The sequence below is a fragment of the Neopsephotus bourkii genome, unplaced genomic scaffold (assembly GCF_033783945.1).
Source record: "Neopsephotus bourkii isolate Nb327-2 ecotype Australia unplaced genomic scaffold, CSIRO-AGI_Nbou_v1 NB_1629, whole genome shotgun sequence".
Taxonomy (NCBI): domain Eukaryota; kingdom Metazoa; phylum Chordata; class Aves; order Psittaciformes; family Psittacidae; genus Neopsephotus; species Neopsephotus bourkii.
In genome coordinates, this window is record NW_026902104.1 from 891,502 (window position 1) to 909,414 (window position 17,913).

Below are 17,913 nucleotides of genomic sequence, written 5' to 3' on the forward strand. Positions count from 1 at the left end.
CACACTCCATGCTGTCCTCCTGCCCACAGCAGAGCCAGCTGGTGCTGCAATCCCATTAGCTCTCACTCGCTGACCAGATTTGGATGGGAAACCTGGCTGCTGCAGGAAGCGACACCGGCAAGACCAGTTTCCAATTCCTAATCCATTTTTAAGGGTGATTGGCAGTTTTGAAGCTCCAAGTTGTATGAACTTAAAAAGCTTTTGTCTAAGAAAGTCATTGTCTGTAACTTTCCAGGCTTGCCACGCTACTTTCACACATCTCAAGCTGGACACTTAGAAACTGAGATGCAATGGCCACTTTGGAAAGCTTCATTTATAGGCACAGCAGTCCTGAATACTGCAAAGAATAGTATCAGTCTCATCTGCTGAGGAAGACTTTTCCAACTAGGAAAGTGTGCTCCTATCTGCTTATACCCCTCCCACCTTCACCATCAAGTGGCTCAGTTTCACCTCATTTCCTGTTCTGGAAGATTACAGCAGCTCCTTTTCATCCTGGTTCACTCAGATATAAGATTCATTGAACCACTTGGTGCAGGATCTAGTATGGGGTATCCCTGCCCATGCAGGGGTTTGGAACAGGATGATCTTAAGGTCCTTTCTAACCTAAACCATTCTGTGATTCTATGCATACCCTTCAATATACTCCTGTCTGAACACTTGCTACGGACGGGCCCATTAGTGAGAGATACATACAGATGTGACCTAGCACAGATCTTTCATCTATTTTTGCCTGAAGCAAGTTTTCTGACACTCTTTCTTGAAAGCTAAATGAGGTGAGGGAAATATCACACAGCAAACCCATGTCCCTCCCAAATAAGCTCAGTACTAAAGCCGAATAAAGCACCTGCACCTACTTCCAGCCTGAGCCAATACTGGAGACTAAAGCATAACTCCTCATCCTCTAAAGACCCCTGCTCACTAAAAGAAGCTAAAGCTTAACTTAAAACCAATACTCCCAACATGGGTGAGGGTCACTACTAACACATGGATTGTTCTACTTGTAGGGGCAAGTGGGAATACATTTTTATCAAACCTTAATTTTTTTTCCAACAGAAACAAAGCAGGAAGACAAATCCTCCTGTTCACTTTGCCCCTGGGTTCACAAGCAATGACGGCCACACAACATTTTCATGGCACCCTTCACCCAATGACCCCGAAGTGCTTTTACTTCCCTCAATGAACTTGGCTTCACAGCAGCCTGACAGCTCCATTTTACGTGGGAACTGAGAGATGATGTAATTTACCAGCACAAAATCAGCTCCTACAGACTATCACCTGCTCACACGCTATTACATGGGCACTTTCTGCCCCAGCCCTGCAGAAGTCAACAATGGCTTTAAGACACTCCTTAACTCAGAGGCTCGAGACCTACACTGCTGTTTATGTTATTAGTGTTTCCTGGTAACATCACCCTTCTCTTCTATTACCTTAGGGTGAGAAAAGTCTCATTTTTCACCTAGCCATCCAGGGAAGCACATTACCAGCAAACAATCCCCCAACACCACCCCTCCAACCACCCCAGCCCATAAGAAAACCCCACTACAATAACAAAATAACACTAATAATTAAAAAACCCCACCAACCTAACAAACAGATACGGGACAACTGATCTTCCCAACACCTGTAAACACCTGGACCACCTCCTGGATTAAAGGAGCTTCATATTGTTGCAACCTAGTTGTTGCTTCTGTACGTACACGATACTCCACTATAGGCCAAGGTTCTTCCACTGACCACACACATTATGGCATAGGTTAAAGAACAACATGAAAAGACAGTCTGCCCAATGCAAAAAGGTTCTTGCGGCAGAAATACGTCCAAGTTTGATTAAATAACAAATTTGGATTAAAAAGCTCCAAAACAGTAAGGTGTGCACCACAAAGCCCATTGCTACACCATATAAAGTATCACAATGGGGTTGTCTTAGCAAACTTTGCATGAAATCTATAGGGGCAAGAATATTAGCCACTTCAAGTCTCAGCAGAAGCCAAATGCTCCTGTTTTGGTACCAAGAGACAGCATCCTCATTCCCCTTGACACCACTTCACAGGGCAAAGCACTCAAATCCTGACCCTAAGGGTCCATTGTTCTGTTAAAGCAAAGTTTCACCTTGAGGAAGGCCAAGTGGAAGCTCTTAGCATATGTTAAACTAACAAGATGCTCCAGGACTTATACATGGGAGAATGAATTTGTTTTGAATTCACCATCATCTGCCAACGCACAATTGCACAGGATGCAGATATGTTTGGTAGACAAAAGGGCTCAAGGCCCTAAAGCTTCTCCAGGGAGATACTTGAGTTGGGAGCCTGTTTTCTGCTGAGCCCACATCAGTGCCCTCATGCCTTTTTACTGCGTTTTATCTCAGTAGATGAAACAAGTATTTCCAGAAGAGAATCATGCTGATGCCGGGTGAAAGCAAGCTCTTCGATATGACTAAACACAGCTTGCATCAGACAACTAACCCTGCAACTGACATCTTAAATGCAAAGAACTCTGGAAAACTCCTGGATTTCTGCCAAACTAAAGGTCATTAATTACATAGTTCTTTATTCCCAGAAGACTTAATTTATAGGTCATAATTTTACTTCCCTTTACTGAAAACAAAACTGAAGTTTACACTTCCCTTTCTCTTACAAGTACACAAGAGCCTTGTGCCTGTGTTCTCACAGACAGCCTAATGGCTCTAAAGTAAGCATAAAGACAGGAGGAGGAAGTCAGTCTTCATAGGCAAGATGTTATTATAAACTTGAATGGAAAAATACCAAGCTGTTCCCATATTTCTCTACAATTTTACAAATCAAAGTAAAACAAAAGATGTGGACTGACACATAACCATATTCATAACCTGGTACATGCCTCCAGTTCCATGGTTTCTTACCCACTCACACCTTCTCCCCACTTTAGCATAGCAAACTTGCTCCCAGTTAAACACAACTTTTCTAGACTGAACTAAGACTAGAAACACTCTTTAGGCTGATGCTTTCCTGACGATTGGTACCAATCTTCCCAATCTCCTGCTTTCCAGATAGATTCACTGTCCTTCAATGGTACTATTCCTCTTAGCCCTCCTATTTTCTATTTCATGATTTTATTAGACAAAGAGCCAAAGGGAAAGCAGAGGCAACTGTCCAGCTCTGCCTGCTGAGCAGATACAAAGAGGAAGCTCCATTCCATGACCAGCTCCATAACACAAAATGGAAAGAAGTGAAATGAACAGTTAGAAGGGGAATCCTGGCTTTGGAAAACAGACAACATTATCAAGGAATTAAGAGCAAATTGAATATGCAGCAAATTAGCAGATCTGGTATAAAAGCATTTAAGCCTAGCTAATGACAGAACAGACTGCGAGAAAAATCCAGTACCCTCCAACAAGCCCAATAGTGGAGTAGTGATTCTACAGCTCTAATCCATCAATCTTCAGAGGTTTGGGTTACTCAGGGTATTTGCACTTTTGAACCAGCATCACTGCTTGGATTTCAGAGATAGCAAAGACACAGCAGTAAAAAATTCCACTTGCAGGGCATAATCTGCTGCCAGCTTCAGGCCAGAGGGCACAGCTCACTGCTCTTGCTGCTTGCTGTTACAAACCTCAGTCATCTGATTTGCATTCTGAGCATGCATTTCAAAAGTTACACCTGGAAAAGTCAACGGTAGAAGTCCTATGCACACTGCACATTACAGGGGTATTCATAGTAAAATAAGCCTAAGATCATCCTTAAGGCAGAGTTTTGGGGATTCTTTTAATTGCACTTACTAATTAACACCACAGAAACAATTCCTTGCTCTTTATTACTAATTTCCTCTTATTCTCTAGCTCACTATTGGTTTATCTCCAGCACATACCATAGGCCCCAAGAGTAGGGACTGCTTTCAGAACAGCTACAGATGAGTAGATATTGTGCTTTCTGGGCTTTGAAGCAGTTTACCCATTTGCCACACTGCTTTTAGTCTGAAGGATTAAGCCTAAATAACCCCTACACGTCATCCCCAGTGCCTCAGACAATGGCTCCAAAACAATGTCATGCAATTTAAAGGACTGCCACGGTCACATATTACCTTCCATTCCACATCCCACCAACCCAATTCCTGCTTCATCAGCTTTCAAAGTGATGAAGCTTGCGTTCATGCCTCCCTTTCCTGTGCCTTGTTCTGAGGATGCATTCTCTTCTCTCATGCTCCAAGTTTCCTTCTGCCTCCTGGCACACACCTACACTACTTTTCTCATCCCTCAACCTCATCCCTACCTACTCTTCCAAACAAAATCCTTCTGCACTTTTCAGGTGTTTCACACGTGCTCCCCCCATCTCTCACTCTCCCCTTGAACACAACCGCATTCCGGCTACCCAGACACAGATGCCACCCCTCCACATCCTTCCAGCCGAGCACAGACGCAGCAGCTCTAGGGCATCTCTTCCACTACTTCTGCCTCTCCCTGCCTTGAGAGAAAATAGTACCCAGGAACAGCCTCCCCCTTGCCAGAAAGCCTCAGACACCAGCAAACCCCATTACAGACACCTAACAGAAGCAATACCTTCATCACCACACACTCACCTCTCAGCTACTTTTTCCCTAAAGTGAGCAGCTGCCTGACATCTCACAAGCTCTTTGCTTTCCCTGCAGTAGATCAGACCCTTATTTCCACACCTCATCCTTCCCTGCCTCAGCCATACATACCTATCAATAACCAAGTACTTGAGAGAAAGGAGATAAGGTTTTGATGCCAGCACAGAAAGCAAAGCTCAGTTTCTGCCCAAACCAACACACTTAGAGCCCCAGTTAGCACACTCTTGCTTCAGCACAACCTAATCAACACTAAGCCCTGCAGGCTTCCCTGAGTCTGCCTGACTCCTGGCCTCTTTCCCAGCACCTTCCTGTTGCAGCCATTCAGCTGTTGAACATTTTGCTTTAAGAATAAAAAGCAGCTACATGAAATCTACACTGTGTTTTCAAATACCTACAAGTACTGATAGGAAACAGCAGGGCTCTGAAAGGCTCTCTCTGATAATGAGATGAGAACAGAACCAGTCTTTTGCTATTGATCGCTTGTGTCTGCTATAGCTGTCCCTGGACTGAGGAACATGTGCAGCTGTGGCAGGGATGAAACATTTCTGCCATCAGTTCTCACCACTGACATGCAACTCAAGACACAGACCAGCATCAACCAAGCGCATACCCTTAAGGTGTCAGTAATAGCAGGAACGCAATGCAATCAGCATGTGCTCTCCAACTACCAGCATGAGCTTGTAACAGAAAGTTCTCACCTGCCTGGCCACCCTCCGAGCTTCCCAGTAAGGTTTAGAGTCTTCTACGGCTTTGCCAATCTTCTTCACCAGTTCATCCAGTTTTACTGTTGCTTCGACCAGCACAGAGCGGAACTTCTGGCGTGCGTCCTTCAGAATGGTGCAGAAGGGAAAGACAGAACAAAGACTGATTAGAGCTTTAAATATTCTTTCTACCTGTTTGCTCCCACCCTCAGGTTGCTCAATTTAGACCCACACACACGGCGACGCATTCAAAGCGGTTACTGGTATTTGGACTAAGCCAGAGTTCTTCACTAGAGGTAGTAACAAGAACCCAGAGCCGTACTGGAAAGCTGGCATCCTGGACACCAAATCTTTGTCTTTCAGAGACCGCTTCCATCTAAAGCCTGCAATACCCTGTGCTAGGTGTCACCTCTGGCAGGGTTTTACAGAGAGGAATAGATGTAGATTACTCAGTGAGGAAGCAAACAGCAGCACAACAACTTCCAGTAGGGAGTTCAGTGACAAAGACATCTAGACAACACTAGAATGAGGCCAGCAGACAGGCCAAATACCCACACCAGCTGGAATTAGCATCTCCTAAACCTTAGCATGTGACACCCCTAATATTGTTCCACCACTTCACAACGTGAACAAAGATGGACAGGATCTGCTTCCTGCAAGAAGAAATGGAGGCATCCCACATGGTATATTCTCAAATCAGCTCCTCTTTCCTTTTATAAGCACACCCTACTTACTTTGATAGCAGCAAAAAGCTTCCAGGTCCTCATGGCATGACTTCTTGCTATAAAAGCCCATCTTTTCAGCTGCGGCTTGTACGAATGGGTAAGGACACCTACATCCCATTTATTATTTACTACATTTACAAAAAGCAAATTCCAGCTACTTCCAAACTGGACAAATTGCCCTCTTCACATGATTAGCCAAAGCAATGAAAGTATTTTCTCTGCTCCACTGTTAAGCAGAGTGATCCTGATTTCGATCTCAGCATCCAACACAGGCTCTAAATCAATGGAATTATTGCAGAGAGATGCAAATTCAGGCTGGGAGCTAGCCCGGGATTTAAGACTATGAAGAGGAAGGGCCATGTGAGCTCTTGACAAACCTTGTAATTCTAATGAGAGAGCAGCATTGATGCAGACTGCCGGAGTGACATGGTGATTATCAGGAAGCAGCTGGCTTGAAGAAGTGCTCTGATTCAGGAGGGCTTTGACATTATTGTTGAGGATTTCTAGAATGCACAACTCTTTATTCCCTGGAAGAATTAAAACACACAGGAACCTACCACTATGCATTCAGAAGTGGAAAAACCCTGCAATAATACATTAGTTTTTACAGAAAAAGCGACATACTTCAGTAACAGCTTCTCTGCTTCCTTTATTATAGAATGGAAGCTGCTCTGAGGTCTTCACACAGCTTCTCCAGGCTGAACAGCCCCAATGTTCTCAGCCTGTCTCCATACAGGAGGTGCTCCAGCCCCTGATCATCCTCGTGGCCTCCTCTGGACTTGCTCCAACAGCTCCATGTCCTTCTTATGTTGAACACACCAGAACTGCACACAGTGCTGCAAGTGGGGTCTCATGAGAGCAGAGCAGAGGGGCAGGATCACCTCCCTTGCCCTGCTGCTCACGCTGCTTTTGATGCAGCCCAGCACTCGGGAGGGTTCTAGGCTCAAGCGCACACTGAAGCTGCTCATGTTCAGTCTCTCATCAACCAACTGCTCTGAATCTCTTCTCTGCCCAGCCTGCAGCTGTGCCTGGGATTGCCCCAACCCAGGTGTAGGACCTTGCACTTGGCTTGGTTGAACTCCATGAGGTTGGCATTTGGCCACCTCTCAAGCGTGTCAAGGTCCCCCCTGGATCCTATCCCTTCCCTCCAGTGTTTCAACTGAGCCATACAGCTCGGTGTTATCTAAAACCTTAGCCAGCATTGGTAACATTTTAGCCCAATGCGAATAGTTTAGATTCCTCAGGCACCTCACTTTGTTCCAAGGGAGTATTCAAATGGATAACAAGGTCAAAAACGGAGATTAAACGCACGTTCATTTATTATTTAATTGACTCCCACCCAGTCAATAATCTCATTTCTTCGTGAAAGCCTGAAATGCATCATTAAAACAATGGGTACTGAGTCGATGATTTTCCCAGCGAGAAGAATTTGAATACTTCCAAATTAAAACACTGGATGATACATGGTTCACTGTTCAACATGAGTTTCACAAGCAACTGCAATCAGACTGCAAACACGATGACTGCATTGCAAGAGAAACGTTAAATATTGACGCATATTCAGCATAATCAGTCTCCCTACAAGTACAGGAACAAAATGAAGAACTTATTTCTAAATGAGAGAGCCTGAAGGTTTGGTTTTCGCCTTCTCTGTGAAAGGTGCATATTAGGGTGCTAATTGTGGATAGCAAACAGCTCAAGAAAACTAGGCATGTATATGTGTTAAGCAAAAAAAGCCCTATGCAGTGATTCATCAAACAAATCAGTTCACGTTTAGATAAGCACTTGGAACAAAGACACCATCATTACGAAATCCGTGCAGGGAGACCTACCCCATATTTATTCATTTCATAATTGCACACACTCTTATCTATTAGGATAAAGAGGTCCTGGTCTCCACCTGGATTTTAAAAACTAGAACAGAAAAAAAGAAACCAAAAGCCAAGGACAGAGCCGTGAAGCCAACAGCAAGTTCTGTACTTATTAATCCTCCACCAAATCAGATGAAGCACATACAGATTGCTGAACTGTAACTAAACCTGTACCTGGCACCTAAGGCACAGGTCTTTCAAATGGCTGAGCAGACATTTGTCCATGACTACAGCCACACTTCAGTTGGTAGTTAAACAGAACAGGGAGCTCCAGCTGAAGAATATGGTGGTGTCAACTTCCAGTTTATCATTTACCCCATAAGAGGCCCACTTCCTATTTTGAGGCATTATTTGGGTCTGATCATCTTCACTTTTTCCAGTGAAGAACAATAACAAAAACTGAAAGCCCCAGAACTTTATACCTGTGTCATCCATCACATGACTTATTTCAAATGACATTTATCCTCAGGTTCCTGACTGTCAGGAGCACAAGCCTGCAGGCTCTGCCACCCTCCGCATGAGAGAACAAGCATATGTTCATACTCTGTTGTGATCAATCTCCCTAACAGACGCTTCCAGGCATCCCCTTTGGACACAGCAAGAAGATGCTGGGGTCTCTTGAGAAGGCAAAATGCCAAACCCATCCCCTCTCCTGCACTACGTGCATCAATTTTACTCTCCACTAGCCCCAACTACACTACAAAAAGCAAACAACCCCATGTTATGTATCTATACCGTGCACATCCTGCAACAACCCAGTGCATTCACAGAACAGTTAGGGTTGGAAAGGACCTTAGGATCATCCAGTTCCAACCCCCTGCCATGGGCAGGGACACCTCACACTAAACCATGCCACCCAAGGCTCTGTCCAACCTGGCCTTGAACACTGCCAGGGATGAAGCATTCATAACTTCTCTGGACAACCTATTCCAGTGCCTCACCACCCTTACAGTAAAGAACTTCTTCCTTATATCCAATCTAACCTTCCCCTGTTTAAGTTTTAACCCATTACCCCTTGTCCTATCACTACAGTCCCTAATGAAGAGTCCCTCCCCAGCATCCCTATAGGCCCCCTTCAGATACTGGAAGGCTGCTATGAGGTCTCCACACAGCTTATCTTCTCCAGGCTGAACAGCCCCAACTTTCTCAGCCTGTCTTCATACATTCAAACTGATTCAGCTCTCACGGTCCCTGACACAGCTCCGATCTGGGAGCTGGGGCACAGCTCCCTCCTGCAAACACGCAGCCACACTCAGTGTGCTGGCTCAGTGTCAGCCCTGCCACGTGCTGGCAAAGCATCTGTAAAAGTCATCACACTGGGACAGTGCAAGCTTCCCCTGGCAGGTGCCTCCAGGGAAGTTTAAATGAGAAACATCGATGCAGCAGCTATTTTTACTCTTCATGTGAAAACAGGGTGGTCAGAAGCACCAAGAGAATCAGGTTGCTTTACAAGCAAGGCAAGCCCAGGAACACTGGGCTTGGTGCACTTGCTGCTTACTTGACATGAAACGCTCACCCGTGTTTCATAGGAAGGATGGGACTGTGGTCAAAGCAATAACTTGGGAATCAATTTAATTCCCTGCTCTGTGTCTAGCTTCCTGTTTTATTGTCAGCGAGGAGCTATGACCCACACGTGAAGCGGTTCAAAACTATAAATCCTCTTAATGGTGTTTACTGTAACTACACTCACGTCAAAAACTTAGAGGCCCAAAGAGCACAGCAGTGCAGTTCATCCACAGTCCCCATCAGGAAGGGAGCCTTAACATCTGTGTTAGGGAGACAACCACACCAAGCAAGAGCTCTGCTCTCATCAGCTTTCTTCCTGGAAATCCTTAGCACCTTCCTCTCAAATGACAGATCTCATGAGCAGAATCATAGGGAGCATGCCAGGCTTCTGCCCCATATATGCTTTTGTGCAATAGTTCATCATTAAAAACAGACTTTGTTTCCAGTAACTTGCTATTGGGCAGCAACCTGCTATTGCACCAGAAGAGGGACAACACTTAACAACAGGCCATCCACACTGCAGGATTTTGGAGATCCACCCTCCAATGTGTGGAGAAACTAAGCCACAACTTTACACTTACACTGCACTGGAGAATAAAGCACATTTGTTTTCCTTCCTCATGAGTGATGGGGATGAGGTGGTGCCAGATGCCAGGCAAATAATTATTTCTGCCCATCAGACGCAGCTTGTACTTTCAAACAATTTTCTTTTTAAAATGAACTTCACACATCAACTGGGTACGAAGCATCTTGGTGCCAAGCACATCTAGATTTCATTCACAAAGGCTGTCCTATGCCCTTTGCGACAGCTTGGTGTGCAGAACCTCCAACAACCCATTAAACAAGCCTGGAAGGTGCAATGGGAAAATGACATTACTGACTGAGAGACAGGCTTCATCTGTTTCCAAGAGACAGGCAGCATCCATACCTGCCTTCCTCTGCTACAGAGACCTACCAGCTGCCAAAGCTCATTTTCCAAGCTTTAACAGCACCTGTATCAACAACATCCAAGTGCGAAAGCAGGTAGGCTTCCCAGTTACGTACACACCAGATGCACATGGAAATCCACCTCAGAGCATCCAACAGGTTAATAACATCTATTCGGTGCCTGGGCAATGCAAGTAAACCAGACTGACTACCAAACCTCAAAAACAAAGTGCAAGGAATGGGTTAAGTAATACCTCAATTCTTGTGCATGCAAAAAGTCTTTTTTTCCACACAGCTACTAATTTGTCATGTAAGAACAATACAAACTGGTATTTAGAAGCTGCTCCAATGCAGATGGTTACAGACTCAGACTACCAACACACTGTTGCTTCTAGTCCTTTTGGAAGAGGGGAAATGAGGCAGGGAAAGGCACTGGGTGCCCCTTCCAAAACAAGATTTCTCTGCCTAACGCTTCCTCCCTCTCTTAGGCTGGAAACACCTTTCTAGTTCAGGAATATGAATCAAGTAAAGCCCTTTGACTCACTTCCAGCACCATAGCAAAGGAAGCAGCCTTGTCTCACTCATCCACACACAAAGCAGAAGGCAAAACAAGAGGCAAACCCCATGCAGGAAGCACTTCCTATGGAAACAAGTAGATTATAAAAAGACATGGAAAGAATTGCCCTGCTAGTGCTGGACAAATCCATCACGCATGTACAGTGCACTCCCAAACACAGCAGAAATACCAGCCAGCAAGCTGTTTCTCCCTTATCTGTGTACTCTTTTATGGACACTGGAATATGCTGCACAGGGATACTGATAATGAGGCAGATGTTTCTACAGAGAGATGTTTCTGCAGGCCAAGCAGGCGTGATCAGAATGAGATTCCTGCCACAGAAACGTTATATTTCTGAAACTTGAAAGAGTAAGAATTGTGTAAAAAAAGGTTTCCTTCAAATTCTTGTCTGTGATGGGGTCAAAAGCTCAACCTTTATCCCAAAAGCTTGATCTTTATCCCCAAACCAAGAGCACCTCTAAACAAAACAGACCTTGCCTTCCAAGGAGCAAGGCTCACAAGTGGAAAACCACCACAGTTGATAGACCCCTTTCCTTTGACTCTATCCAACACCAACCCAGGGTGACCATTAGGGTAAATCCAGGAGTAAAAGTAACACAACATCCTGCCAATCCGAACTACAGCATCTAGACAAGCATATAAGAAGGATCCTAACCAGGCCCTGCTCACAACAAGCATGGCTGAAAGCAGCACAGTTCAGCTCTGGTTTTCATGTGCAGCCATCTCCCCTTCATATGGGCAAGCTCTGAGCTCCAGCAACACAACTCTCTTAACAAAAACCACATTTGGATAGCTGGGATTCCAGTAGTCATTTTAATGGTATGTGCTGTATTTCCCCTCCCTGAAATGCTGCCAGAGAGCCCCTGAGTGAATCTGTTACATCTGAATTGTACGCTCAGGAGCCAAAGACACGTACGAGTTAGCTGGGCAGGCGAGTCATGCATGTTTGTTAAACACATTTGCAGCTCCTGATGCGAGTTCAGACAGAGATGCACTTCCAATAAACAGGAAAAAAGCTCAAACAGCAAAGCACCATTCCAACCTGCGTTTGGCCAAAACATGCTTATATCTCCCCTGCAAGATGCTTCCCCCACCCTCTCACAGACACTTCAACATAAACAGGGACATTAGCGAAGCCAAGTGTTAAATCCCTCAGAGGACCCTTATCCTCCTTTGGCTGTGTCAGCAATGCTTAGTGTTGCAATCAGTATGAGCAGCATTATGGATTTTAAATCAAGTCTAATCAAAGATTCATTAACAGGCAATACATTAACGCAACATATAACTACACCAGCCACTCGGTGCCCTTTAGCTGCTCCATGACTCCTGAACAGGCTGTGAGCATCAGAAGGTCAGGGTATTTCCCCAGGGTTTAATGGTATAGGTCAAAAGAACAGAAAATGAGTAATTATATCAAGTAAAAGAACAGATGTAGCCAACTTCAACATACATGTTCAAGTCATGCCATGCATGTAAATCCACCCCTCTCATATGCGGTTTGAGTGCAGAACTTATATTAAAAGACAAAGAATGGCAGGCTGATCAGTTTAAAACTGAATTCCCCATTTTACCACCTCTGCGAGCAGCAAATACCAATACATCCTACACTGATCAGAGACACGTCTGTGGCTACACCAAGAGAGGGCAGTCTCAAAATCCTAGAAGCCTTTTGTGATATCAGCCCCATAACATTTCCATTGGGAAAAGCAGAATTCTTACTCCCATTTTGCAGATGTAGACGTGAGGCTAAAAGCATTTCACACTGACAGCCTTTTTTCCCAGTTAATGGAACTGGAGACAGCAGCAATCCCAGTTAGTGACCCATGCAAAACTACAGGAAGCCCAGAACAAACTCGCTGTACTTAGATGCCACAAGGTTACTCTTCCTGCTTATCAGAGATTACATCAACTCAGAGAAACATGGGTTTCATGTTGAACTTCCTTCAAAGACATATTCCTTCTACTCAAATGCTCCCATTGCTTTCCCAGATTATTCTGGGGGACAATATCAACAGTGGAAATGTATGGACCACAAAGTAATGCTACAGGAAGCTGGCAATCAGCATCTTGTGCTGCAAATAGTCTAATGATAATGTCTCTGTTCCCATTAAAGTCATCTATGATCAGATATTGAAAAGATGAAGAAAATAATAATAGAACAATAGGATAAACAGAACTCCATTGTCTGATTTAAAAACCCCCACCAACCCAAAACCAATGCATCTTTCTTCTAATGAAGTATCTTGTAATAGCAGCACCACCATAAACGGGGAAAGGGAAGCAAGAGGGACCTAAAGCGGCTAACAGCCGAAAGAGCAAATCTTCAAAGGCAAACTCAGCACAGCTCTCCCAGAAGCCCACATTTTCAACAGCATTCAAGGATTTTGGAAGACTTTGAAGCAGAATGATCCCACTTCTAAACTCCCCCTTGCAAACTCTAGATTTATCTTAAAAGGCTGCTTGGCAAAGATTTCTTTCCTTGTTCAGAGTAAGAAGGCAGAGAGCATCTTCTAACCACAAGTGTTGCGTTGCTTTGGGCTTTTTACATCTCTTTCCTCTATGAAGGTCTTAAGTCAATTTAAAATGCATTTATCAGCAGGTGCATAATTTATGCCTTGCTTGCATCATTTGCATTTGTCCTTCAAATTTAAGCAGATCAAAAGTGATGAAAATCTTTCTGGATTTCAAATTATGCAGTTGCATGATACCACAAACTGGCTTCAACCCAGTCAGATTTTCAGATGAAAAGCAAAGAGGAAACTTTCATGAAAGCACACTGCCAATGGTATTTCCACTTAGTTCCATCAAAGACTCTTTACAGTAAGTACTGCAGACAGATCTGCTGTAAACATTTAATGACATAGAGATAATGTGGAGAATGATTATATGATGATTTCTATCTGACACCTACTATTTCTTAGACTAAGTAAAGTAAGCAATGATGTAAGCTAATGTGGAAGCACCACTCTTGTTTATAGTGATACATCCAGGAGCCTTTTGGCCTTTAGAGCTCTGCATATGTCACCCATGCAATAGCTGCAAATCTCCCGGTTCTACAAACACTTGAGCACATGAATAATTCTAAACAAGCAGTAAAATCCCATTGTAAGTCCCATCATTGGGACTTATTTCATGAGTATGCATTTGCATTATTGTTACGACTATTCTATCTGCTTCATAATGTCTGTCCTCAGTTCAAGGTTATGACATGATTAATGAAATCCAGGCAACTACCCATAGCACCATCTTTCAATTTCAGTACCTCAGCATGAAATAAGGAGACTGAAAAGATATACATCATTTTTCTCAACAGATGTATATAAAGGGTCCTGAAGCCCATTTAATTGGTACTGCTGCAGACTAGCACACCAATTCCTAAAGTTCACTCATAACATTTAGATCAAGCTGGTGACACTGAACAGTTCTCACAGCTGAAATATAGTTTAATTTTGTATAACAAATGGCCCTGCATTCCCCAAAGTTTCATGATCATTTCCACAAATCTACATGCCACAAAGCACAGAACATGCAAACAAGAAGGGAGAAGAAAATAGCCACATGACAAGGCTGCTTTGTTTCCAAAAGGGTTCATAATCCTACATTCTGTTTGATGCACACAATGGATACTCCAGTATTTTATAACACACTACCAGGAACCATCCCAGGCTCCAGGCTTCCATCTCATGAAAACACACATACAAGGAGGTACAAGAAAAATCAACAGGAACATTGACATTTTGAAGATGCAGACAAATCTAGAGATGCACTGTTAGAGTATGTTCATCACTGCAATTTCAGCGTGTTTTGATGCAGCATTCCAAAACAGTGCAACGTTATCAAAATTACTCAGGATGCACAGTAGCATTTTATGCCCGTTTTCCTTTAGCAGCATATTCATGTTACACTCCTACTGGTTTTCTCTATTTTTTGTAGTTAATGAAAGAAAATCTAGACATACAAGTAGGCCAGCCTGTTTTGATTTGTTATTAGATCAGTAATGCTGAGCCTTCCGGAATAACTACCAAGTACCTGAAGCTCAAATCTGGGGCTTTAGAAACAATTCCTTCAGAACTTTCTATTGGATGTTTAAGTGTCTAAGAAAACCTCTTTTTCCAACTACAAAGTATTTTCCTTCAACTTTCCTTACTCAGAAAGTAAGGACAACAAAGGCAAAACTATAGCCGCCAAGGAGGAGATGCTGGCAGGTGACTATATGGCAGAGACCCCTTCTCCCCAGATAAACTCGCGCTGTCTGTAATCACAAGAACACAAACTCAGACCAGTGACTTGCATAAACAGAACTTGTCCAACTTTAGTTTCAAAGCCTAAAAATAGGGTTTGGCAGTGGGTGGTGGTGGTGGGGTGCTCTCCACATTCACTTCTTCCCTTCCTGTTCCAGCTGTTAGCTCAAGTCATACCTTTAGCAAAATCATCACTAGGCTCTTGCTGCCGAATTACCATCCAGGATGGCACAATTCAGGAAGGAACCTACTCAAACGCACTGTTCTGCTGCTCACAAAATCCAACACGTGCACAGGAAAATGCAAGGATGAATTCCATACCTCCAGCTCTGTCTCTCTGCGATTGATGTCATCTGTAGATTGATTCAGCTTTTCCAGCTCTCCCTAGAAAGAAAGAAAGAAAAGTCAAACATGTAGGAAGAAATCAGAGCGGGGAAAGTGGCTGAGAAGGCTCATTCAGCATCCCCACTGAATACTCACAAGGGCTGGGGCTTATAAACTCAGTGAAAAGAGGAAACCTTGCAACATTTACAATAACTTTGCCACTGCTCTTCTGCTTACCATTGGTTTGCTACTTACAAGCTAAATAATCAGAGAAGCTCCATATTATTATTTTAAGGCAGTACATTTCCTGTTCTGGCTTATGCTTTGCTATTTAAAACAAACAAAGGCTACCCTAAGTTCTGTCTTGTTAATCAATATGGTCAGTATCTGTTAGTTTCCAGTGAGATACACACCCCCCCAAAGGACTAGCATAAAGTTACTGCTATCACAGAAGATGTACAGTGAATTCACAGTACTGATAAGAAACCTGTCTTGCAGCACAAGAGGCATTTTACTCTGGATTTTGGCAAACCATTTCATAACACAACCAGTCAATGGGACATATGATGATGTTTACTTAGACTGCCTCCACGCCAAGGTTTTGATCTCTTAACAGCAAACCCAAAGTTGTTAAATCCCTCGAATAAATATTTACTAGAGGTGGTGTTGGCATGAATGGAGTTACTGGAAAAACAAAGCTCATTCTTAACGGCTTTCTTACCATAAAAAACAACCCTAAGGAGCAGGCTTCTTTGAGCAGCGTTACTCCATGGCAGATCCCACAGTTCCAACAGGAGCCTTCTCTAACTGCAACGGTGTTTTGTCATCAATCGGTGTAACAGAACCCACCTCAAATCACTCAGCCCTATAACCCAAACCCTGCGCACAGATTGCCACCACAGCAATTTCCCACGAGAGGACAAGAATGCCTGCTCACACTAAGGAATCAACTCTCATCCTCACAGGCCAGATTTCACTTCCAGCTCCTAGGATTGGGAAGCCACATCTTTGCGTTTGGCCTCCGAAACAGACGCTCATACAGAAATTACCCAATTCCCTTTACTGTAAGGCTAAGTAAGAACGCTACAGCTCTCATGGAGGCACACGCAGCAACCTGTTTTCCCAACCAAACCGAAAACTCCACCAAAAACACTCATGTGCAAATCAGGTACCTGGAAACATGCTGCAAGCTAAAGAACCTAAGGCCAAAATTAGATCAATAGGCAGTGCTGGAGCTCAGCTTCTCAGAACCAGGGCAGTAACAGGCTGGCTTTTGGCTAAGGGCCTTGCTCTGTGTGACCATGCCCTGTTAATTTTGCAATTGCTCTGCTTGGCTCTGGAGAAGAAACGCTCACGATGGAGAAAAGAACGACAATTACAGCAAGGAGGGCCCTATGCCAAGAACCCATCCTCTCAGCAACGTACACACGGGTTTATATTCCCTCTCGTGACAAATGGTCCCAGCAATCCTGGAGGGAAAAGCCATAAATCTGCAGAGACCTAAAAATACTTTTCATTTCAGGGACCACAGTAGGCTGAAGTTTGCACCAGGCAATTGGGCAAGACACGATTTGGGGGAGAAAAGCTTTGTTTAGGAGCCATGCCAGAATAAAAAGCATTTCAGAAGGCATTCAGAGAGAAGAAAAATCCGTTTTCCAACAGATCTTTCTTAAACAAAAAATAATAATAATTAAGAAATTAAACATAAAACACCACCAAAACCTTCGGGTACCCCCATTTCCAAGTCTCTGAGCATCGGCCCTGTTTCCCGAGCAAGGTCACGCTGTCATTATCAGCGATAAAAGAGGAGGAGGATTTCGGCAGGGGAAGAAGGAAGGACGCTCAACCGCGGCGCCCGGCCAAGGGCCGCGGGGTAACAAAGGACTGGGGAGCCCCGGGGCTGCTTCCCCCCGCACCCGGCGGGTATCCAGGCACTCTGCGCTGGCACTGGCATATGCATGTGTGTATATATGTACGTGTATACACACAGCTATAATAAAAGGTACCCATTATGGCAATTATTATCGACATTCCCCCCGTATTACAATAGCAGCTCGGGAGCCCTCACCTGGATGCGGGGATCCACCTCCTCCTCCTCGGGCCGCGGGCCTTCCTCGGCGGCGCGACCGCGCCTGCCCCCCGGCTCCATGGCTGCTGCTACCGGTGCGTCCCGATCCGCCGCTGCCGGCTCCGGCTCCGCGGCCGCTCCGGCACGGCCCGGCCCAGCCCCGCCTCCAAGGGGGTGGGAGAGAACCCGTTCTTCTCCCCCTTCCTCCCTCCTTCCCCCCAGCATCCCCCGCCCCGTTCTGCATTCCGAAAGGAGGAAATGAGCGCAGGGTTGCGGGGTTTCCTCCGTTTTTAACCGGCCTTCCCGTCCCCACGGCTCCCTCCAGCGCCCCGGTTTTTGTGTGTTCGATGCTTGTGCTTCGCTGTGCTCGGTACTGGCTCCCAGTGTGCGCATGCAAACCGGAATGAGTG

General features: G+C 44.6%; 1 protein-coding gene across 2 annotated transcripts in view; it reads right to left on the minus strand.

The window, feature by feature from the left end:
- The window catches only part of SH3BP5 (SH3 domain binding protein 5), a 47,768-nt gene extending 30,146 nt beyond the window's left edge, over positions 1–17,622 (minus strand). The window contains exons 1-3 of one of the 2 annotated variants that reach the window (XM_061373157.1): positions 17,504–17,622; positions 15,433–15,495; positions 5,262–5,390 (exon numbers count right to left, since the gene is read on the minus strand). In XM_061373157.1, coding sequence (XP_061229141.1) covers positions 5,262–5,390; positions 15,433–15,495; positions 17,504–17,584 — 273 coding nt within the window. In that variant the 5' untranslated portion in view covers positions 17,585–17,622. The remainder of the gene's footprint in view (positions 1–5,261; positions 5,391–15,432; positions 15,496–17,503) is intronic. The other variant, XM_061373158.1, reaches the window with a different exon arrangement.
- Positions 17,623–17,913: the final 291 nt, after the last annotated feature.